At 47.3% G+C, this 24,866-nt stretch overlaps 1 protein-coding gene and 1 long non-coding RNA gene across 2 annotated transcripts; one reads left to right on the top strand and one right to left on the bottom strand.

Annotated features, from left to right (window-relative positions):
* Window positions 1-3,725: 3,725 nt before the first annotated feature.
* On the bottom strand, window positions 3,726-4,643 carry LOC148686502 (uncharacterized). Its single transcript, XR_015948740.1, has 2 exons — window positions 4,509-4,643; window positions 3,726-4,006 (listed from the first exon to the last, which is right to left on the bottom strand). It is a non-coding gene; the product is annotated as an uncharacterized LOC148686502 (long non-coding RNA).
* A 480-nt stretch (window positions 4,644-5,123) lies between these two features.
* PHF6 (PHD finger protein 6) lies at window positions 5,124-24,569 on the top strand. The gene is made up of 11 exons (XM_060270215.2): window positions 5,124-5,323; window positions 7,673-7,846; window positions 10,385-10,486; window positions 12,405-12,538; window positions 12,744-12,787; window positions 16,033-16,193; window positions 16,726-16,869; window positions 18,274-18,378; window positions 19,244-19,377; window positions 22,236-22,362; window positions 23,028-24,569. The coding sequence occupies exons 2-10, from the start codon at window positions 7,709-7,711 to the stop codon at window positions 22,360-22,362; spliced, it is 1,089 nt and encodes a 362-aa protein (XP_060126198.1). The 5' UTR covers window positions 5,124-5,323; window positions 7,673-7,708; the 3' UTR covers window positions 23,028-24,569.
* The last annotated feature ends 297 nt before the right edge of the window (window positions 24,570-24,866 follow it).

The following is a 24,866-nucleotide window of genomic DNA, read 5'->3' as shown; positions in this document are numbered from 1 at the left end:
CAGGGAACTAAAATTCAGCAGCGTGTCTTCCGAGATGCTTCAGTTCCTGGTGCAAAGGGTGGAATGTAAATACAGGATGTTATAAGGTTGGCTGCTAGGTACAGCCTCCCCTGCCCACAAAACCCCCTGCTATTCAGCAATGGGAATGTGGTGTACAAGCAATGGGAATGTGGTGTACAACAAGGGCCTGCCACTGGAGTACCTCTTCCACGAGGGGCAGCAGAAGCGCTTCTGCAACGACACCTGCCTCCACAGCTACAAAAAGGTGAGAATGGGTGGAGGGGATGTCCCAGAGCTTGGATCCAGACCCTCAAGTGAGCCTCTCTTTGAGCCAGGTCATGTGATGGACCTTGCCCTGTCTCCCCTCCCCAACGTGAGATTGTGTAAAACAGCGTTTTCTCAAACGCTGGCTGGTGTGCGGTGACGAGAAGGGCGATTTGCATTGTCACGTGCCTGGCGGCCGCCAATACTCAACACTGACCCGCCGGAAAGGAAGCCGGCCGGGTCACGACGCGGGGCGAGCGCAGCTCTCAACAGCCACCACCACCACGGGAGGGTGGTTTTCGACAAACTTAAAGAAGCTGGCTGGATGAGCTCAACCTGAAACTTGCTGAGCAAAGGATTGTGCTGGCAGAGAAATCAGCGGCTTGTGAAGCCTTATTACAGGAGATTGCAACCAACACGGCAATTGGCAAGTGTTTCTTACAGTCATAATCCTATAGTCAATATAGGGCAGCACAGAGTTAAAATTTTTAACTTTTTAAATGGTGGTGTGCCTCGTGATTTTTTTCATGGAACAAGCAGCCTAGGAGGTGGCACCACCAATCAGCTTCCTCCTCTTCCTCCTCCTCCTCCTCCATCTCAGTGTTGCCATTTTATAACTTAGCAAGGCGAGAGGATGAGGACAAATCTAGAATTAGTTGGCTCTGCCTGCCGTTGGCTCTGGCTTCACCTCTTGTTGGGCTCCTTGACTTACTAGCACTTGGCGGGTCTCAGAAGGGCGGCGGTTGGCCACAAGGGTGACGTTTGCTAACCTTTGCACGTGGGGAACGGGAGGCAGCTGGATCTGTGCTTGAAGACGACGAGTTTGGTCCACCTGACTTGCTGCAAAACCCCAGGCCAAGATGAGACCCCTGACTCCCATAGGGGTGGAGGTTGTAGGTTCGATCCCACATGTGCTACATGTGAGAGAGGGAGAGAGGTCAGGTATTGGATATTGATTCCCCTGCCTGGGGTAAGAGTAGTTTGGAGAAGGCAGAGGAGAGCATTTCTTCTCATTTTCTCCGTTTAATGTTACATCATAGAACTGTAGAGTTGGAAGGGACCTTGGAAGGGATTTTTTTTAGTACAACCCCCTGCAATGCAGAAAGATGTAGCCATCCCATACGGGGATCGAACCTTCAACCGTGGCATTATCAGTACCACGCTAGCTAACAGGACCAGTGGTTGGGGAAGATGGGAATTGTAGTCCAAAACATCTGGAGGGCCGAAGTTTGGGGGTGCCTGCCCTAAAGAGTCCTGAGAGCTTAAATTTGTTAAGGGTGCTAAGAGTGGTTGGGAGACACCATTCTCCCCCCCCCTACCCTGAGCTTCCTGGGATTAGAGATTGACAGTTGGACAAGAGACTACTCTGAGAATTATTGTTTTGTCTGTTGCAGCAGACAAGAAATTGGAAGGGAGTCTTTCAAAGTGAAAGATCTAGGACCAATAAGTCATTATTTAGGGGTTCAAATATGCAGAGAAGCAGATGGAAGTTTCTTAATATGCCAAGAGCTAAAGATTAAAGAGCTGCTTGAAGAGCTAGAAATGCAGAATTGTAATACTTTGCAAACCCCTATGGCTGTAGATTTTCAAAAGACTGAAAGTGATGTTTTGCTGGATCAACCAGATTCATACCAATCAGTAATAGGATCTCTTTTGAACCTGAGCCAATAGTGAAGGCCTGACACTTCTTTTTGTGTAGGTATTCTAAGCAGGAAAGTGAGTAAGCCTAGTTCAAATGACTGGGCTGCTGTTCAGCAAATTTTAAGATACTTGAAGGGTACACAGAATAAGTGTATAAAATTATCCGCATCTAATTCAAATGTTTTACAGGTGTCTGCGGACAGAGATTTCGCAAATTGTCCGTCCACGAGGAAATCAACAAACGGATTAGTGGTTATGTTTAGAAATTCACTGATTGGTTGGAAATGGGAAAAGCAAGGTTTTGTTGCCACATCGACTTGTGAGGCAGAATTCTCTGCATGATCATAAGCGTGTAACGAAGTCACATGGTACATCCAGGTATTACAGGATTTGGGATATAAAGTGACAATCTATGAGGATAATCAAGCTTGTATCACAATCACTAATTCAGGGAACACTTTAACATGTAGCAATTAAGTTTTTCAATGTTAAAGATTATACAAAACATAATGTGACTAAGTTAGTTTATTGTCAATCACATGATAATTTGTCTGATTTATTTACAAAAGCGTTCCCTGGAGTACAACATAGTGAATTGATTGCAAAGCTGAATCTTGTAGACAAAAGTATATAAATAAGTTATATTTATAAATATGATTATATTACTGCTCTCAAGGTCTTTGGGGGAGTGTCATGTGACAAAGACACATGTGGTCAGGGAGGATGGGAATTGTGGTCCAAAGCATCTGGAGGGCCGAGGTTGGGGATGCCTGATCTAGATCAAGGGAAGTAATAGTACCACTGTATTCTGCTCTGGTCAGACCTCACCTGGAGTACTGTGTCCAGTTCTGGGCACCACAGTTCAAGAAGGATACTGACAAGCTGGAACGTGTCCAGAAGAGGGCAACCAAAATGGTCAAAGGCCTGGAAATGATGCCTTATGAGGAACGGCTTAGGGAGCTGGGTATGTTTAGCCTGGAGAAGAGAAGGTGAAGGGGTGATATGATAGCCATGTTCAAATATATAAAATATAAAAGGATGTCATATAGAGGAGGGTGAAAGGTTGTTTTCCGCTGCTCCAGAGAAGCGGACACGGAGCAATGGATTCAAACTACAAGAAAGAAGATCCCACCTCAACATTAGGAAGAACGTCCTGACAGTAAGAGCTGTTCAGCAGTGGAATTTGCTGCCAAGGAGTGTGGTGGAGTCTCCTTCTTTGGAGGTCTTTAAGCAGAGGCTTGACAGCCATATGTCAAGAATGCTTGGATGGTGTTTCCTGCTTGGCAGGGGGTTGGACTGGATGGCCCTTGGGGTCTCTTCCAACTCTAGGATTCTATGGTTCTATGAATAAAGTATTCATTATTTAAACAAATAACTGCTGAAATGCAGAGAACACAAAGAGTGCTGAAGATCTAGAGATGCTGAAAAAAACACTTTTCAGGCCAGCCATCACCTGATGTAGTTCAAAATTTGAGTATCTGTTTTATTTAATGCAAATCCAAATTGAAATATTTATTTTAGTGAACCAATCTATTCTTACATTTATGCTCCACTTTTCCGCCAAGGAGCTCGAGTTCTCTGCATTTCTCCCTTTTATCCTCCTAACAACCCAATTTTTTTTTAAATGCAGTAATCTGTGATGATAAAATAGTGCATCTTTCATTTAGCTGAGTTTTGGTTTGGGCAAGATTCTGGTTTGATTCCATCTCGAGAACCCCTGTAAGTCTGAAAGGCACAGACCTCCATTACGTTGCTCCTGTTTGCAATACTAGAGCTGCGATTTTCAACAAGAGAACAACTTTGCCAATGAACCCTCATTCTTTTTTTTCCCTTTTTTTGCAATAATTTTTATTAAATTTTCCATTTCTATGTTCATTACATTATATTCATTACATCTATCATGGCTTTAAATTCTTAAATTTCCAATCAAATAGAAAGAAAAGAAAAGGAGAAAAGAAAAGACAGGGAGGGAGGAACATAAAGCTAGAAAGTCCCATTTCTATTCAACTTTATATGTTGGACTTCCATTCTTCTTTCTTCTGTCTTCATTCTGTCATCTTTTTCGCAGATATTTTCGCAGTTCGTTTTAATTTTCTTCTCTCTTTCACAAATTATAAACATAACATTGAATATACATACAGTATATAACGGACTTTTAATCAATCATGTATTTACTCTACCAAATGAATGAACTTCTTTTATGTCCTATGTTATGTTTTAATATTCATACCCTGTTATCTTATTGTAATAAAGTATTTTATAGCATCTAGTTATGAGATTGAATTCATTTTGCTAGTCTTCATTCTTATTGAGGGAATTATGTCCGAGGTGCTGAGTTCAAATGCACCATTTCCTATCTCTCATTGTCTTATTATTGTGCGAATTGACAAAGGGCAGGAAAACTCGATTGCAACATGCTGGAATTTGCCTGCATATTCAAGTGGCAGTAGTGGAGAAATTGCCCCAGATTAAACGGCTGCTTTTGGACTACAACTCCCATGATCCCTAGCTAACAGGACCAGTGGTCGGGGATGATGGTAATTGTAGTCCAAAACATCTGGAGGGCCGAAGTTTGGGGGTGCCTGAGCTACATGGAGTCTTACCCTTGGATGGGGCACTTATGGGTCTGTTGTTGCTGGACTGCAATTCCCATCATCCTTGATTCCCGGGGCCAAATTGGCTGAGACTGATGGGAGATGGAGTGCCCGCAGCGGCGGCGGCAGCAGCGCATGCGCGAGACTCCTCCATCGGAAGCGCCTCTTCCCGCTCCCTTCTCTGCGCAGGCGCGAGACTGGTTAACCCCTTCCTACTCCTTCCACATCCCGCCACCAAAGAAGGCGCGTGAGGGAAAGTCGAGTCGCCATATTAGTTTAAAAAAAAAAACCACACCCCCAATCAAGGCGCATGCGCAGTAAGCGGCCCAAAGGGCAGGCTAGCCGCTTGGTTTGGCTGAGGGTGTGGCATCCGACGCCGGTCTCGCGGGCGTCAGGCGCCGTGCGTGCGTGCGTGCTTGCGTCAAGCTTGGCGGCGGCGGCGGCATCTTTTCCTCCTCCTGCTGCTGCTTCTGCGGAGCCTCCGGAGAAAAAGGGCGGTTGAAGCCAAACCCCCCATCAGGGCGCATGCGCAGTAAGCGGCCCAAAGGGCCGGCCAGGCCGCTTGGTTTGGCTGAGGGCGTGGCGTCAAACGCCGGTCTCGCGGGCGTCAGGCGCCGTGCGTGCGTGCGTGCTTGCGTCAAGCTTGGCGGCGGCGGCATCTTCTTCTCCTCCTGCTGCTGCTGCTTCTTCTGCGGAGCCTCCGGAGAAAAAGGGCGGTTGAAGCCCAGCGAGGAGCTGCGAAGGCGGCAGCGGCAGCAGCCGGACCCGTCTGAGAGGAGCTCTTTCCCGCCCAGCCCCCGGCTGCCCATCCCGAAGCCGACCTGGTGAGTCCGACGCTCGCTGGCCTCCGGTGGGGCCCGGAACACCCGCTTCCCCCTGCCTGGGGGGGGACACTTGGCCGCCCCCGCCTTCGCCCCTCAGAGGCAGCGCTGGGAGGGTCGCCCAGGGGCCATCTATGTTTTGGGACTACAACTCCCATCATCCCTGACCACTGGTCTTGCGAGCTAGGCATGATGGGAGTTGTAGTCCCAAAACACCTGGAGGGCACACTGGTTGGGAAAGACTGCTCTAGGCCTCAACTTGTGGTTTGGGGACGGGACTGACCTGCGGGGGGAAATGCATTGAGCAGGCATCCCCAAACTTTGGCTCTCCCGATGTTTTGGACTACAATTCCCATCTTCCCCAACCACTGGTCCTGCTAGCTAGGGATCATAGAATCGTAGAGTTGGAAGAGACCCCAAGGGCCATCCAGTCCAACCCCCTGCCAAGCAGGAAACACCATCCAAGCATTCTTGAGAGATGGCTGTCAAGCCTCTGCTTAAAGACCTCCAAAGAAGGAGACTCCGCCCCACTCCTTGGCAGCAAATCCCACTCCTTGGCAGCAAATCCCACTGCCGAACAGCTCTTACTGTCAGGAAGTTCTTCCTAATGTTGAGGTGGAATCTTAAGTGGGTATGATATCCATTCTTCTCAAATGTTTTTTTTTTGTCTTTTTTCAACTTTCTTTATTTGGGCACTTCTCCTGTTGGGATTTTTTGTCAAGGTTCGTTCCTTGCGGAAGGGCCGCTTCGGCAAGGTGCAGATTTACTCGGAAGCACCACGTTCCACCCTTAGGCGTTTTGAATCGCGAAGATGCTCTTGATAAGGAACTAGTGTCGTTCAGCCCGTTTAGACAACGGGCGCTAGAGGATATGTGAGAGGAGCAGCGGGGCCGCGGCCTTGGGGCGCGCCAGGCAGGGTGGATAAAAATCAATTATTTTTTTTAAAAAAATCAAAAAAATCAGATTTTTTTTATTTAAATCGGATTTTTTTGATTTAAATCTATTTTTTTATTTAAATTGGATTTTTTTAAATAAAATGCTTTTTGAGGAAAATATATTACCATCCAAAGGTTATTCCATCATGAAATAAAGATTAGTTTTTTTAATTATGTAGAATAAGGTTGTATATGTTTAATTTTGCGGGTAAATCAATGCCATTAATCCATTCACAATGTCATGCTCTTCCAGAGGTTTTTGTAAGATTATTGGGCAGTTTCTCTGCCTACAAGATATTATCACAGGTGCTTGGTTTACTTTTGCAGTTCTCAAAACTGAATTTGACTCAACAGAGATCACATGCCTCTTCTTCACAGCAAAAATGTTATAACATGAACAGAGTTCTACAAACCTATGAATACAGAAACAACCCCTTTAGTGCTAAGTTTCAAGAAGTTCAGTGAATAGAATAGAAACAATATTTTTCTGATTGTTTGGAGTGGGCAGTATTTAAGTTTTTCATGTGTAGGCTGGGCTGACAGTCTAAGTTTCTTAAAATATATATATTTTGTTTTTGTTTAGCCAAATTAGTTAACAAACATGGATGTTTGTTTCAGCTAATAACATATGCTGTAATGTTATTGTTTCAGTTGAATAAATCTATTTAAATTGTTATTATTAAGGTCATGATGATTTTTCTCCTTCCTAAGTACAACAGTCAAGTTGTCCAAATATGAATGATTAACCTATTCAACTGGGGATAAGAAAAAACTAATATGAAAAGTTGTGATTCTAAAAATCTTCATCTACTTGCATATTAAAGTTATACCAGCAAGAATTAGTTTTTATGTAGAAAACTGATTTAAGTCAAGCCTTACTGACTAGTGATTTAAATCGTGATTTAAATTGTGATTTAAATCAGATCCACCCTGGCGCCTACGACGACGATGACGGGGAAAGCCTGCCTGCCGGAGCCACAGGAGCCCGGAGACTAGGAGGCTTCGGCGGGGGTGACTGGCTGGCCCGTCAGCAGGAGCGCCACTACCAGCTCAAACGGGAGGCGACAGGAAGGAGACATCCCGGGGTTTGGAGGAGCGCTTGCGCAGCGCTTCCCCGAACCCCGGGACCTGTCCTTGCTGGACGCACACACGTGCGCGCTCCCCCCCGCCCAGTCCAGCCAGGAGCGGCGGTTGGCAGCCGCAGCGAAACGCTAGGTGGGGGGGGAGAGTGTGTGTGTGTGCGTGCGTCCAGTCTCTGCTGTCCAGTCCCTGGGGCCCATGCGCAGTAACCTAGGGACACACGGGAAAACTGGACGCAGTTTATCGGATGCTAAATAGCCGGTGAACTTAGAGAGAAGCTAACGTGATTGCTTGCGCCCGCTTTTTTTTTGTCGTTCTTCTGCGTTGCGTCGGCAAGGCTTGAAGTAGCACTCTCCGAACTGCTGCAAGAATCATGTCGGCAGCAGCTGGGCAGAAGAAGGGACCCGGCCGGCAGCGCAAGTGCGGCCTCTGCAGGTCCAACAAGGATAACGAATGTGGGCAGCTCCTGTTCTCTGAAAACCAGAAGGTGGCGGCGCATCATAAGTGCATGGTAAGGGTTCCCAAACGCTGCCGGAAGCTGCTCTTAGGGCAGAACGCTGCCCATCTGGGCGGCTTCCGACAAAACATTAAAATACAGAAATCCATCAAACATTAAAAGCTTCCCTAAACAGGGCTGCCTTCAGATGTCTTCTAAAAGTCTGGTAGTTGTTTTCCTCTTTGACATCTGTCGGGAGGGCGTTCCACAGGGCGGGCGCCACCACCGAGAAGGCCCTCTGCCTGGTTCCCTGTAGCTTTGCTTCTCGCAGTGAGGGAACCGCCAGAAGGCCCTCGGCGCTGGACCTCAGTGTCCGGGCAGAACGATGGGGGTGGAGACGCTCCTTCAGGTATACCGGACCGAGGCCGTTTAGGGCTTTCAAGGTCAGCACCAACACTTTGAATTGTGCTCGGAAACGTACTGGGAGCCAATGTAGGTCTTTCAGGACCGGTGTTATGTGGTCTCGGCGGCCGCTCCCAGTCACCAGTCTAGCTGCCGCATTCTGGATTAGTTGCAGTTTCCGGGTCACCTTCAAAGGTAGCCCCACGTAGAGCGCATGGCAGTAGTCCAAGCGGGAGATAACTAGAGCATGCACCACTCTGGTGAGACAGTCTACAGGCAGGTAGGGTCTCAGCCTGCGTACCAGATGGAGCTGATAGACAGCTGCCCTGGACACAGAGTTGACCTGCACCTCCATGGACAGCTGGGAGTCCAGAATGACTCCCAGGCTGCGCACCTGGTCCTTCAGGGGCACAGTTACCCCATTCAGGACCAGGGAGTCCTCCACTCCCGCCCGCCTCCTGTCCCCCACAAACAGTACTTCTGTCTTATCAGGATTCAACCTCAAATCTGTTTGATCCGCATAGGATCATACTGCCCATTGAAATTCTTTAGAACAGAACCAGATATATTCATAAGTTCCTATAGTACTGCCAAATGGAAGAAGCGGACCATTTGGGTCCCTTCCAGTCAGGATTCAGGCCTCATCATGGGGCTGAAACTGCCTTGGTCGCACTGGTCGATGATCTCCGGCGGGCTAGGGAAAAAGGTGAGAGCTGTTTCCTAGTCCTGCTGGATCTCTCAGCGGCTTTTGACACCATCGACCATAACATCCTTCTGGACCGTCTAGAGCAGGCATCCCCAAACTTCGGCCCTCCAGGTGTTTTGGACTACATTTCCCTTCATCCCTGACCACTGGTCCTGTTAGCTAGGGATCATGGGAGTTGTAGGTCTAAACATCTGGAGGGCCGCAGTTTGGGGGTGCCTGGTCTAGAGGGTTTGGGAGCTGGAGGCACTGTCATACAGTGGTTCCGCTCCTTCCTCCTGGGCCGTGTTCAGAAAGTGGTGGTGGGGGATGAGTGTTCAGACCCCTGGGCTCTCACTTGTGGGGTGCCTCAGGGCTCTGTCCTCTCCCCCATGCTTTTTAACATCTATATGCAGCCGCTGGGAGAGATCATCAGGGGGTTTGGGCTGGGTGTCCATCAGTATGCGGACGATACCCAGCTCTACCTCTCTTTCAAATCAGAACCAGTGAAGGCGGTGAAGGTCCTGTGTGAGAGCCTGGAGGCGGTCGGAGGATGGATGGCAGCTAACAGATTGAGGTTGAATCCTGACAAGACAGAAGTACTCTTTGTGGGGGACAGGAGGCGGGCAGGTGTGGAGGACTCCCTGGTCCTGAATGGGGTAACTGTGCCCCTGAAGGACCAGGTGCGCAGCCTGGGAGTCACTTTGGACTCACAGCTGTCCATGGAGGCGCAGGTCAATTCTGTGTCCAGGGCAGCTGTCTATCAGCTCCATCTGGTACGCAGGATGAGACCCTACCTGCCTGCTGACCGTCTCGCCACAGTGGTGCATGCTCTAGTTATCTCTCACTTGGACTACTGCAATGCGCTCTACGTGGGGCTACCCTTGAAGGTGAGCCGGAAACTACAACTAATCCAGAATGCAGCAGCTAGACTGGTGACTGGGAGCGGCCGCCGAGACCACATAACACCGGTCTTGAAAGACCTACATTGGCTCCCAGTACGTTTCCGAGCACAATTCAAAGTGTTGGTGCTGACCTTTAAAGCCCTAAGTGGCCTCGGCCCAGTATACCTGAAGGAGCATCTCCACCCCCATCATTCTGCCTGGACACTGAGGTCCAGCGCCAAGGGCCTTCTGGCGGTTCCCTCCCTGCGAGAAGCCAAGTTGCAGGGAACCAGGCAGAGGGCTTTCTCGGTGGTGGCGCCTGCCCTGTGGAACGCCCTCCCAACAGATGTCAAAGAGGAAAACAACTACCAGACTTTTAGAAGACATCTGAAGGCAGCCCTGTTCAGGGAGGCTTTTAATGTTTAATAGATTACTGTGTTTTATTTTTCTGTTGGAAGCCGCCCAGAGTGGCTGGGGAAACCCGGCCAGATGGGCAGGGTATAAATAATAAATTATTATTATTATTATTATTATTATCATCATCATTATTATTATTATTAAGAAACCTCTCTCGTATGTAGAAGTTCTGATATTGTCTTTAATTTAATCAGTCCTGAAGTCACAATTGGCTCACTCTCTTTTTAGCTTTTTTCATCTGCCTTGGTATCGTCGCCCTCCGATAACGAGAGTCTCGGGGGCTTTTCCGTTGATGACGTTGAAAAGGAAATAAAAAGGGGCACCAAGCTGGTAAGTAAGAGGGCCTTTCTAGCTCTTGAAAGTGAGAAAAGCTCGACTCGAAATGAAGTTGATAAAACTGCCCGCCGAGAAGCAGCGGTGCCGGTTTCCAGCAAGGTCTCGCTGAAACCTTGCGAGATCTTCCCAGAGATTGTGAGATCTCACAAGGTTTCACTGGATCAGGGGTTCCCAACAAAATTTTCTCGAGGACCCCTCATCGAGCCGCTCTTGTGACAAGGACGCCTGTTAATTCCTAATCCTAAAATTAAAAAGTGAGAGCCAATTAAGGGTCTTTTTATATTTTTATATTTATACGTTTTTTTTACAGTTACAACAGAGTACTCCATCAGTATACAGTTAGTTTTAATTTTCAGTTCTTCATGAGATGAGTTAAATCTGTCCATTATTTCTGAAATCTTAGGTTCCAAACTTGAAACTTTCGCTCTGAAATCCAACCGCATGTCGAGCCGATTCCTATATCTGTTTTTCACGAAACACATGGAAGAAAAGGCAGCCCTGTTTAGGGAAGCTTTTAATGTATTTCGGAGTAGAAAGCTGCCATAGGAGAACAGCTGCTGCAACAAAACAGTGTTTGGAGGAGGCAACGGGCCCACGCTCTTACGCTGCTTCTGTGCTCAACAGCAGCTCTGCGGCTGTTTTCAAGAACCGAATTGTCTGCCTTGCCAAACGTCTGATCTCGAAAAGATTTTTAATAGGAGTGGTTTTGTACACCGATAGGTTTCCTCAAGCGATGGGATTGTGTTGGAAATCGTGGATTAATTAGGCAGCTGCTTAAATGCTGACTGTTTCGCTTCTTGCCTAATATACAAAGCTATTTGGGGCGTCTGCATTCCCTCTCGATTTCAGCGCGGCACCTGAAGATCACGTGTGTGCCAGATGCACAAAAGTGTAACTAACTCAGAAGCGTAGCTTTGCTACTTATCTGAGTTAGAATCATAGAATCCTAGAGTTGGAAGAGACCCCAAGGGCCATCCAGTCCAACCCCCTGCCAAGCAGGAAACACCATCAAAGCATTCCTGACAGATGCCTGTCAAGCCTCTGCTTAAAGACCTCCAAAGGAGGAGACTCTGCCCCACTCCTTGGCAGCAAATCCCACTGCCGAACAGCTCTGACTGTCAGGAAGTTCTTCCTCATGTTGAGGTGGAATCTTCTTTCTTGTAGTTTGAATCCATTGCTCCGTGTCCGCTTCTCTGGAGCAGCAGAAAACAACCTTTCTCCCTCCTCCATATGACATCCTTTCATATATTTGAACATGGCTATCATATCACCCCTTCACCTTCTCTTCTCCAGGCTAAACATACCCAGCTCCCTAAGCCGTTCCTCATAAGGCATCGTTTCCAGGCCTTTGACCATTTTGGTTGCCCTCTTCTGGACACGTTCCAGCTTGTCAGTATCCTTCTTGAACTGTGGTGCCCAGAACTGGACACAGTACTCCAGTTAGTAGGTGCTATATAAGTGTAGAATACCGGTATCTCTAGAGTCTAATGGCACCTTAGACCAACCATGGCTAAGCTTTCGTGGACCATAGTGCTCAAAAGCTAATATACCATCATTAGTTGGTTTTTAAGGTGCCTTTAACTTGTGTTTTTTTTTTTCTGTAACAAACTTCACATGGAAACTGAAGCACAGTATAATCCCTTTTTATTCGAATACACATTTCCTCTGCCTTTAATTTGGTGCAACTTCCTGACAGTAAGAGCTGTTCGGCAGTGGGATTTGCTGCCAAGGAGTGTGGTGGAGTCTCCTCCCTTGGAGGTCTTTAAGCGGAGGCTTGACAGGCATATGTCCAGAATGCTTTGATGGTGTTTCCTGCTTGGCAGGGGGTTGGACTGGATGGCCCTCGTGGTCTCTTCCAACTCTGATTCTATGATTCTATGATTCCAAATGTGTATCTTTTTCCTGCTTTCAGATGTGCGCCTTATGCCACTGCCCCGGAGCAACTGTGGGTTGCGACGTCAAAACCTGCCACAAGACATATCACTACTATTGTGCGTTGCACGACAAGGCTCAGATCCGAGAGAGACCTTCTCAAGGCATTTACATGTAAGGACCCCTTACATTTCTCCACCGTTAAAGGAACCAACTTTTGTGACTTGAGCAGAGGTTTTTCCGAGGTGGATTTCTGACAGCGCAAAGTGCCTTGGAGTCTTGCTATAAAAGTCTTGTGACGGTATACCGGTGGTTCTGAACAGATATAAAAGCTTTTTCCCTTGTGGCTGACTTTCCTCTCTCCAATGTTCTATCCTAGGATATTATGTCGAAAGCACAAGAAAGCGCCGCACAACTCTGAAGGTAAAATTACTCACAGTTCATTGTTTTAAGTAGTTCTTAAGTAGTTCTAGAGTATAGCGTCTAGATCTAGGGAAGTAATAGTACCACTGTATTCTGCTCTGGTCAGACCTCACCTGGAGTGTCCAGTTCTGGGCACCACAGTTCAAGAAGGATACTGACAAGCTGGAATGTGTCCAGAAGAGGGCAACCAAAATGGTCAAAGGCCTGGAAACGATGCCTTATGAGGAACGGCTTAGGGAGCTGGGTATGTTTAGCCTGGAGAAGAGAAGGTTAAGGGGTGATATGATAGCCATGTTCAAATATATGAAAGGATGTCATGTGGAGGAGGGAGAAAGGTTGTTTTCTGCTGCTCCAGAGAAGCGGACACGGAGCAATGGATTCAAACTTCAAGAAAGAAGATTCCACCTCAACATTAGGAAGAACTTCCTGACAGTAAGAGCTGTTCGGCAGTGGGATTTGCTGCCAAGGAGTGTGGTGGAGTCTCCTTCTTTGGAGGTCTTTAAGCAGAGGCTTGACAGACACATTTCACTGTCGAACAGCTCTTACTGTGCATTAGTTTGCACCTGGGCCTCTTGGTTTTCCCTTCTTTATGAAACGCCTTACCTTTAGTTTGGATTTCTTATTTGCGTATTCAATTTCTTGTGGTGGTTTATTGAATTTCTGATCGATGAATTGCTTGTGGTTTCTGACTAAATTCCGCCGTTCATCCTGGGAGAGTTTATAGCAGAAAAAATGCAAAACTGGAACACAATGCAAATCGGAACTAACTGATGACCAGTTATAGACACATAGCATAGTTCAACAGGCGGTGCCGGGAAAAGAGCTTTTTTGGCATTGAATGCAGGCATGGAAATGTTGGGCTTGAAAACCTCAACATTAGGAAGAACTTCCTGACAGTAAGAGCTGTTCGGCAGTGGAATTTGCTGCCAAGGAGTGGGGTGGAGTCTCCTTCTTTGGAGGTCTTTAAGCAGAGGCTTGACGGGCATATGTCAAGAATGCTTTGATGGCGTTTCCTGCTTGGCAGGGGGTTGGACTGGATGGCCCTTGGGGTCTCTTCCAACTCTAGGATTCTATGATTATATGATTCTAAACTGAAGCGTTCATAAACTGAAGCAAACTTTCCCATTGAAAGTAATGGAAAGTGGTTTAATCCGTTCCACCTCAACATTAGGGAGAACTTCCTGACAGTAAGAGCTGTTCGACAGTGGGATTTGCTACCAAGGAGTGTGGCGGAGTGAGTCTCCTTCTCTGGAGGTCTTGAAGCAGAGGCTTGACGGGCATATGTCAAGAATGCTTTGATGGCGTTTCCTGCTTGGCAGGGGGTTGGACTGGATGGCCCTCGGGGTCTCTTCCAACTCTATGATTCTAGGAAGCATATTAGTAAGAAATAAATTAAACCTTCCTTTCTCAGAAGCATAAAGAAAGAAGACGCGGGCTTAAACAAGCCCAAAGCCCGCTCAGCTAATCAGGGCTTGTTTTGAGCCAGAATTCCTGGGTCCCATGACGTGGCAAGTCGCCGTTTTCCTAAAGGAAAGGCTTAGTTTAACCTCTGGTTTGGGAGCCAAACTGAATTGACTGCGTCGCAAAATGTTGCCGGTCCAAAAACCGAAAACCTCTGAAAAACCAAGGTTGCACGTCGTCCTCTCTGAATTTGTCTTTTAACGCCACCTTCTAGCAACTAGGCCAGGCATCCCCAAACTTTGGCCCTCCCGATGTTTTGGACTACAATTCCCATCATCCCTGACTACTGGTCCTCTTAGCTAGGGATCATTGGAGTGGCGCTGTGGTTAAAGCACTGAGCCTCGGGCTTGCCGATCAGAAGGTCGGCGGTTCGAATCCCTGCGACGGGGCGAGCTCCCGCCGCTCGGTCTCAGCTCCTGCCAACCTAGCAGTTCGAAAGCACGTCAAAAGGCAAGGAGATAAATAGGGGAAGGTCAACGGCGTTTCCGTGTGCTGCTCTGGTTTGCCAGAAGCGGCTTTGTCATGCTGGCCACATGACCCGGAAGCTGTACGCCCGCTCCCTCGGCCAATAATGCGAGATGAGCGCGCAGCCCCGGAGTCGGTCACGACTGGACCTAATGGTCAGGGGTCCCTTTACCTTTACCTTTTCAACATGTCCCACTATCTGACCTAAATGTGCCCTGTGAACTGCACACTTTACCCTCGAAAATACCCCCAAAGGCTGTTCCCTCGGCGTCACACTATTTGCATGGGGCAAAACTCAATGAGCAGAGAAATGAATTAGCAAGCCCGAACGGTTTGAGCAGGCCAGTGTTTCTCAACCAGTGTGCCTCCAGATGTTTTGGGACTACAACTCCCATCATCCCTAGCAGGCAAGACCAGTGGTCGGGAATGATGGGAGTTGTAGTCCCAAAACATCTGGAGGCACCCTGGTTGGGAAACACTGGAGCAGACCTCCTAATAACGGCACTGTTTAATTCAAGGAGCCCTGTAAGAAAATACTTGGGTTTTTTTGCTCTTTGGCCGCTTATTCTGGGAATCTGTCGTGTATATTCAGAAGTAGAATCATAGAATCCTAGAGTTGGAAAAGACCCCGAGGGCCATCCAGTCCAACCCCCTGCCAAGCAGGAAACACCATCAAAGCATTCCTGACATATGGCTGTCAAGCCTCTGCTTAAAGACCTCCAGAGAAGGAGACTCCACCCCACTCCTTGGCAGCAAATCCCACTGTCGAACAGCTCTCACTGTCAGGAAGTTCTTCCTGACGTTGAGGTGGAATCTTCTTTCTTGAAGTTTGAATCCATTGCTCCGTGTCCGCTTCTCTGGAGCAGCAGAAAACAACCTTTCTCCCTGCTCCATATGGCATCCTTTCATATCGGCGTTCCTCCCTCCCTGGAAGCGAGCTCACATAAGTTATGTGGGCCTCGCTTTCCCAGGTTGTTGTGATTCTGGCAACGGGGAACGTTGGGGCCTTATAACGCAGGTTTTCAAATGATTTCAAAGGAGCCTGGGTTCAGTCCGGCAAATTGCCCGCTGCTGCCGCCAATCTTTTGTGCCAGTGGGTGTGTGCCCTACAGCAGTGTTTCCCAACCAGTGTGCCTCCAGATGTTTTGGGACTACAACTCCCATCCTCCCTAGCTAGCAAGACCAGCGGTCGGGAATGATGGGAGTTGTAGTCCCAAAACATCTGGAGGCCCACTGGTTGAGGAAACACTGCCCTACAGGAGCTTGCAGAAAACCGTTCTAGCCTTTCAACGTGTGGGGTTTTTCCTTCCTTCCTTCAGATTTAGGAGAAGATTTGAACGAACGGAATGAGTCGGAGGCGCCCCCTCCCAAGAAGAAGGGGCGCAAAGGAAGGCCCAGAAAATTGAGCCCCCGAGGGCAGCCAGAAGATAGCCGATCCACATCTTCGCACGGCACAGACGATGTAGAAAGCAGTTCTTACGTGAGTTTGTTTATAAACCTCTCAAAGAAGCCTGTGTCTTTTCATAAGGAACAGGGCCGCCTCTCCGTAGACCCCCGGTGGCGCAGCGCACCATGGCGCCTGGGTGCTCAGGAGGCGCTGAGGGGTGCTTGTCAACATGGCCCGCATGGCTTCTTGCCAGCGCTGATCTCCAGGTGCTGCTCCGGCTCCAGCTTTGCCTCGGGCCGGCTGGAAGCACGTGGAGAAGGCGGCCAGCTGCGCGCCCGGCTCAGCTCCGGCTCTGGCTCCTGCCGCCGCGGCGGCTGGCGCCGCAGCAGAGCCCCGCGAGCGAGGCCACGGGCACCGCTGAGCCGCCGGGCGCCTTAGCGCCTCACCCAGCAGCTCGGCCAGTGGTGCCCACGCAGCTCCCACCGCCGGGGGGGGGGCGCCCGAGGGATGGCACCAGGGCGCCGGGCATGCTTAAGACGGCCCTGACAATGAACTTGCTTTGTCGCCTTGTGGAAGCCACACTTCTTGTCCTGGCGCATTTCAGGAAAGTGTGTTTTTCTTCCAGAGAGACAGGTCGCCGCACCGAAGCAGCCCCAGCGACGCGAAACCGAAATGCGGGTTCTGCCACGCGGGCGAAGAAGAAAACGAAGCCCGGGGGAAGCTTCATATCTTCAATGCGAAAAAGGCCGCAGCGCATTACAAGTGCATGGTGAGAAAAGTCATGTTGTCCTCATTCTCTTGGGCAGTGGCTCCTAACAGGTGGTCCGCGGACCCCCAGGGGTCCGCAAGATGCTATTAGAATAAAAAATATATATTAAATATATTTCGTATGATAACAGATTTCTTTGTTTTGGCCGCTTCCCGCATGAGCAGAGTCGAGCGCAAAACTAGAATTAGATAGAGGCAGTAGTTCTGCTGTATGCCGCTAGGTGGCGCTTTACAAACACGACTGTTTTGCAAAGAGGCAGCGCGCGCATTCCCAAGATGCTTTGCGCGCGTCGGCTTCATTTGTGCGCTGCTGCGCAGGTCCCCTGTCTTCTCCATCCCCCTCCCTGCTCCCTGGCGCGTGCGCTGCCTCTTTGCAAAACAGGAGTGCTTGTCAACAAAGCGTTGTTTTTCGCGGAAGCTACAGTTCGCGTGGTTAAAAAGGGACCGTGGGTTAAAAAGTGGTTCGTTCAAACAGCAAAGGCCTAGAGATGAAGAGGAAGAGAATGCATTTGATGTTCACCACACTCCTTGGTAGCAAATCCCACTGCCCAACATCTCTCACTGTCAGGAAGTTCTTCCTAATGTTGAGGTGGAATTGTTTTATTTTTAAATGTATAGAATCATAGAATCGTAGAGTTGGAAGAGACCACAAGGGCCATCCAGTCCAACCCCCTGCGAAGCAGGAAACACCATCAAAGCATTCTTGACATATGCCTGTCAAGCCTCTGCTTAAAGACCTCCAAAGAAGGAGACTCCACCACACTCCTTGGCAGCAAATCCCACTGCCAAACAGCTCTTACTGTCAGGAAGTTCTTCCTAATGTTGAGGTGGAATCTTCTTTCTTGTAGTTTGAATCCATTGCTCCGTGTCCGCTTCTCTGGAGCAGCAGAAAACAACCTTTCTCCCTCCTCCATATGACATCCTTTCCTATATTTGAACATGGCTATCATATCGCCCCTGAACCTTCTCTTCTCCAGGCTAAACATACCCAGCTCCCTAAGCCGGAGACTCCACCACACTTCTTGGCAGCAAATCCCACTGCCGAAGTGCTTCGGGGTCAAACCAAAGGTTCGTCTGGCCCAGCGTCCGCTTTCCCATAGTGACCCGCCAGATGTTTCCAAGAAGCCCTTATCAACAAGCCTCAAAGCCAAGACTTCTCCCCTCCATAGCTGCCAAGTTCTCCCTTTTTTTTAAAGGGATTTCCCCTTGTGCTGAATAGGCTTCCTCGCGAGGAAAGGGGAACTCGGCAGCTATGCAGTCCCCGCGCTGTGTACTACTGGAGGCACAATATAGCTCGCATACTTAGTAGTCGGTGAATGGGCCCAGACCCCATGTCCTTTTTTTGACATCCCACACAGCCTGGGTCCCCACCTTCCTAACATTTTGCATTCTCCTCTCTTCCCAGCTGTTCTCTTCTGGCACTGTGCAATTGACGACCACATCGAGGGCCGAGTTTGGCGACTTTGACATTAAAACTGTCCTTCAAGAAATCAAACGGGGGAAGAGAATGGTACGTCTTGCGGGTTTTTTCTCCCAACGCGTTCCTTTTTAAAAAAATAAATAAATAAAAATAATCTTCGTTGGTTATTGCAAATCATTTCACAAAGTCTACAAATATGCAAAAACAGAGGAAGAAAGCAAAACAGAAAAAACCAAAGAAAAGAAAAATACGGTGGGGGGAAAAAAGAGCAAAAAACAAAAAAAGAGGCAAAAACAAAACAAAAAGAGCAGCGACAACAACAACAGAAAAGAAAACAAAGTACACGTATATGTCCATTCAGTTAATCAGCGTTTAAAATACATCAGATCCTTACCAATTTATTTTATTAATTTCATTACTTTCCCCCCCTCCCCCCACTCCTTCCCCTTCTTCTCAACCTTCGCTAAACTGTCTTGTCAGTTTTCCTTCTTATCTATATCTGCCCCTTTTCTAACATACCATTTATTTTACTAATCTTTTACGTCCTCTCGGACATTCTTTCTATCCTGTTTTCCTATTTCTTTCCTTTTGTGTCCTGTTCCTTTCACTTCTCTTTTCCCTCTTTCTCTACCATATCCTCATTTGAGCGTTTGAACAATCCTGCAATAGATTTGGTTTCTCCGCCGGGCACTTAATATAATCCACGAATAATTTCCCATTTTTCACACTGCCCCAATGTGTTCCTATGGGATCCGACTCGTGCATTTTCCCGACTTGCAGACGTGCGTTCGGAGCGCTTTAAATTCGCAAGCAGAGGTACCGCTGAATCTACTTTTAAGACCGTTTGAACGACATGAATTCCCCAGCAAACTGCTTGCACGCTGTTGAGAAATGTTGCCAGAAACGAGATCTTTAAGAATATGAAATTTATTCTCTCTGTGTGTGTCTCCTCCAGAAATGCACCCTTTGTAGCCAATCTGGCGCAACAATTGGGTGTGAAATCAAGGCCTGTATCCGGACTTACCATTACCACTGCGGAGTGCAAGACAAAGCGAAATACATTGAGAACATGTCGCGAGGAATTTACAAGTAAATGCCCTCCTCTTCTACTTTGCCCCAAACTGGACCAGAGCGTAGGGCAGGCCGACCGTGGGGTTATCATTTATATGTCGCTGAATTGATGTGAATAGAGAGGCGTGTCTGTTTTGGCCAACAGGAAGCTCGCAGGAGGCAGTATATTTCAATTTGTTCCACTGAATCTGAGAGTTGGAAGAGACCCCAAGGGCCATCCAGTCCAACCCCCTGCCAAGCAGGAAACACCATCAAAGCATTCTTGACATATGCCTCTCAAGCCTCTGCTTAAAGACCTCCAAAGAAGGAGACTCCACCACACTCCTTGGTAGCAAATTCCACTGCCGAACAGCTCTTACTGTCAGGAAGTTCTTCCTCATGTTGAGGTGGAATCTTCTTTCTTGTAGCTTGAATCCGTTGCTCCGTGTCCGCTTCTCTGGAGCAGCAGAAAACAACCTTTCTCCCTCCTCCATATGACATCCTTTCATATATTTGAACATGGCTTTCATATCACCCCTTAACCTTCTCTTCTCCAGGCTAAACATACCCAGCTCCCTAAGCCGTTCCTCATAAGGCATCATTTCCAGGCCTCTGACCATTTTGGTTGCCCTCTTCTGGACACGTTCCAGCTTGTCAGTATCCTTCTTGAACTGTGGTGCCCAGAACTGGACACAGTACTCCAGGCGAGGTCTGACCAGAGCAGTTAGTTCCTCCTCAAGATTGCAGTATTAGGAACCTGGAAGGGAAGCCATAGCCAATGGATTGAGTTCGGCAAGTGCTTTTCACGCCCAAAGACAGCATCTCAACAAGCAGCGCCGTGGAGCAGAAAAAGCTCCCGCAAAGCTTTCAGCCGCTCTGGGTTTTTTGTCGGGACTCGGAAAAAAACATATTCCCAATATAAAATTAATTAGTAACTTGATAGATTTTTAGTTGTACGTTTCTTGCGATTGTTAGCCATGCTGGGAACTAGAATACCTCCTGAATACAATTATGTATGTAAATAAATATATCTGTAACTGGGCAGTTTGAGAATTGTAGTGAGCTTCATTCAGGGGGCTGAGATATATATATTTATATAATATAAAGTGTTTAGGGCTTTGTGCCATGTTAGAATTAGCACACTAAAGGTTTTCGGTGCCTTCATTCTGCCCCCCCCCCAGCTACTTAATTTAAGCCGCATAAACTAACCCAGGCATCCCCAAACTTCGGCCCTCCAGATGTTTTGGACTACAATTCCCATCTTCCCCAACCACTGGTCCTGTTAGCTAGGGATCATGGGAGTTGTAGTCCAAAACATCTGGAGGGCCGAAGTTTGGGGATGCCTAAACTGACACATGCCATGAGTTGACACGGCTTATAATATTTACAAGTGTTTCAGTAAAATGTGTTTTGTATACAGGTAGGTAGCGGTGTTGGTCTGAGTCGAAGCAAAATACTGAAAAATGCTACTGAATGAATTTTTCTATGTTTTTTATATGTAAGCTTTGAATTGGATTGAGTATAACACAGAATGATCATTCTTGTATCTAATTAGAAGTAGGATTTCTGTACACGTTTAATGGAAAATACGTCCCAGAAACGGCTTTGTCATGCTGGCCACATGACCTGGAAGCTGTACGCTGGCTCCCTCGGCCAGTAAAGAGAGATGAGCGCCACAACCCCAGAGTCGCTCACGACTGGACCTAATGGTCAGCGGTCCCTTGACCTTGACCTTTAAGTCCCATTGAGTAAAGGAGCCATTTACTTCTGAATAGACATGCTTGGATTGGGCTATTAGTACAGTTCAACAGTGCTTATTCCACACACCCACACCCCCAAAAATCAAATATTCCAATATTTTGGCTACTAGAAATATTTTGAATAGCATATAAAATTTAAATGCTTTAGTTTTGTCGATTAAATCAGCTCTAAGTAAGTGCTAAATGAGATTCCAGTAGACATAGGGCACTGGGAAATTTCCAGAGAGAAAAAAAGATTTAAAAGATTAATGTACATTAATTTCAGTTTGTTAACTGTGAGTAGGACTTGTTTGAATACCAAATCATAGAATCCTAGAGTTGGAAGAGACCACAAGGGCCATCCAGTCCAACCCCCTGCCAAGCAGGAAACACCATCAAAGCATTCTTGACATATGCCTGTCAAGCCTCTGCTTAAAGACCTCCAAAGAAGGAGACACCACCACACTCCTTGGCAGCAAATCCCACTGCCGAACAGCTCTTACTGTCAGGAAGTTCTTCCTCATGTTGAGGTGGAAGCTTATTTCTTGAAGTTTGAATCCATTGCTCCGTGTCCGCTTCTCTGGAGCAGCAGAAAACAACCTTTCTCCCTCCTCCACATGACATCCTTTCATATATTTGAACATGGCTATCATATCACCCCTTAACCTTCTCTTCTCCAGGCTAAACATGCCCAGCTCCCTAAGCCATTCCTCATAAGGCATCGTTTCCAGGCCTTTGACCATTTTGGTTGCCCTCTTCTGGACACGTTCCAGCTTATCAGTATCCTTCTTGAACTGTGGTGCCCAAAACTGGACACAGTACTCCAGGTGAGGTATGACCAGAGCAGAATACAGTGGTACTATTACTTCCCTTGATCTAGATGCTATACTCCTATTGATGCAGCCCAGAATTGCATTGGCTTTTTTAGCTGCTGCATCACACTGTTGACTCATGTCAAGTCTGTGGTCTACCGAGACTCCTAGATCCTTTTCACATGTACTGCTCTCAAGCCAGGTGTCTCCCATCCTGTATTTGTGCCTTTCATTTTTTTTTTGCCCAAGTGTAGCACCTTACATTTCTACTTGTTAAAATTCATCTCGTTTGCCCTATGGCATGGGTTGTTCCCCCCCACACCCCTACTTTGTATTGTCTTCTTAGGCTTTACTGCAAAAACCACAGCGGCAACGATGAGCGGGATGAAGAGGACGAAGAGCGAGAGAGCAGAAGTCGCGAGAGGTCAATAGCGGACCACAGTGGATTTTCTCAGCAGCTCAATGGGAACTAGGTACGGACGTTCTCGCCTGCCAGCCCTCCAGGGGGCGCCACATTTATTTGGGGCATATTTTAAAGTTGAGCAATCGCCAATGGTTAGGTTAGTTTTTGTTACTTTTTTTTAAAAAAAAACCGGAGTCCCGTTGCAAAAGAATCCAACCTTAGCTAACTTTACGGGAAACCCTGCCTTTCTGCCCGTAAACATCGCAGTCGTGTTCAGTTAAGTCAGGCACCCCCAAACTGCGGCCCTCCCGATGTTTTGGCCTACAACTCCCATGATCCCATGATTCCACCTAAACATTAGGAAGAACTTCCTGACAGTAAGAGCTGTTCAACAGTGGAATTTGATACCAAGGAGTGTGGTGGAGTCTCCTTCTTTGGAGGTCTCTAAGCAGAGGCTTGACAGGCATATGTCAGGAATGCTTTGATGGCGTTTCCTGCTTGGCAGGGGGTTGGACTGGATGGCCCTTGGGGTCTCTTCCAACTCTAGGATTCTATGATCCCTAGCTAACAGGACCAGTGGTTGGGGAAGATGGGAATTGTAGTCCAAAACATCTGGGGGGCCAAAGTTTGGAGGTGCCTGTGTTAAGTAAACTGCTTTTCTAACTTTTTTTTATTCTGTGCTATTTAAAAATCCGCTCTCTCTCTCTCTCCCTCTCTCTGTCGTCTTTTAAACAGGTTCAAGTTAAACTGGGAATGAAGAAGACATCCACGATTCAAATTTTGTTTTTTTTTTGTTTTTATAAAGTCTGAGAAGGGTTGGGAAACCCCCCCCCCTTCTTTCTTTTTTTTAACTGCCTGACTGTTAGAAATGTCCTTGATCTGCCAGAAGTGTGAGCCTTCAATGAGCGGCGTGTCAATATTACGTTAGTTAGTTAGTCTGCAAGTGGAACGCTATACAAGGAGATGTCAATGTGTACAGTGTCAAAACAACAAACAACAACAGACATTGAAATGGCAGGCACGGTTTCTGGACGAAATGACTCTTCCGAGATACGGAATGTGACTTTGGGCAGCAAGGGAAAAGGCGGGAGGTTTAACGCGCAAAGCGGACCCGACTGCGCCATAGGAAGGCTGCAAGGAGGTTCATTTTGCATCCGCCTCCACTTGCGGACCGTGGAGGGGAACTGTGTTCCCCTCTTTTGCAGAAGCGCACAGCGCGTAGGGGAAAAAAGAAGAAACTCAACCCGTCTTAAGAGTTCCTGCTTACTATGGGATTTAGCCTCCTTTATTGGGCACCGTACCTCGATTGCTCTGCGCCGCCGCGTGGAACGCATCATGTTTTGTCCAAAAAATAAAATATGTCCAGATCCCCTATGCTGTAAGAAGAATGCAGAATAAGATTTTGGTTTTTTGTGTGTGTGTGCGTTCTTTTTTTTCTATATGGAAAGAGGTCAGTATTTATTTTGAGTCTTGCGACCACTATGTGAGAATGTTCTAGTATTTGATTAAGGCAGGCATCCCCAAACTGCGGCCCTCCAGATGTTTTGGCCTACAACTCCCATGATCCCTAGCTAACAGGACCTGTGGTTGGGGGAGATGGGAATTGTAGTCCAAAACATCTGGAGGGCCGAAGTCTGGGGATGCCTGTTCTAGTATTTGATTAAGGCTTCCTGGCAAATCGGCAAGTTAAATGCTGTTAAAATCTTCCTAGTGCTCTCTGTCAGTGTCTAATTTATGCCAAGTCTTAACATCCCCAGTTATGATGTCTTGGTATTTTCTTCTGTTGCCCTAGTAAAGCCTACTGTTTTCAACACAACCAATACACACGCATGTGCATGCACACACACACACACACACACACACACTTGTTTGCAAGCTAGCAAGTTCACTCTAAATGTGGGGCAAAGCTGCAAAAAGGAATATACTGGCCATTGGTCAGAAAACCAGACTGTGGATGTGGCAAAAAGCACTCCAGGAATATGACTTCTGTTTCCGACTTCCATTTCTGAATCCTTTTTGAGTTTCAATTTATTTTTGATCCTTTTGTTTTCTTTTTAAAATGCGTTTCATTGATGTGTTGAGGGGCTCAACTGTTGCGTCTAAGAACAAATGCTCGACCTCAATTTGGAATTCAATCCAGTTGCATTTGAAAACGTCCTGGAGGAAAAGTTGTGTATAAAAGTTGACTGCTCTTATGCCATTGACCAATTTTTTAAAACGTTTTTTTTTTTGTATTGTAACATTTAAGATTAAAGGCGCAACTTGTACTGAAATAGATTTCCGCCAGGCTCTGCGCTCTTTCAAAAGTGGTGTGTGTGTGTGTGTGTGTGTTGTTGTTTAGTTGTTTAGTCGTGTCCGACTCTTCGTGACCCCTGGACCATAGCACGCCAGGCACTCCTGTCTTCCACTGCCTCCCCTTTAATCGTTTCTAAATACACTCGTGATTTATTATATTAGATCAGTGCTAGGATTATTTTACTTCTTTTGGGAAGCAGTCTCAAAGTCGAGGGCGAGTTGTGATGCGTTCAGAATGGACATGAAAAATGCCAGCAAAATTCCAAACAATTTGAGAAA

This window comes from Zootoca vivipara, chromosome Z2 (genome assembly GCF_965207765.1).
Source record: "Zootoca vivipara chromosome Z2, rZooViv2.hap1.1, whole genome shotgun sequence".
Taxonomy (NCBI): Eukaryota; Metazoa; Chordata; class Lepidosauria; order Squamata; family Lacertidae; genus Zootoca; species Zootoca vivipara.
Note: the sequence above shows the minus strand (reverse complement) of the source record. Positions and strands in the feature narration are given on the sequence as shown.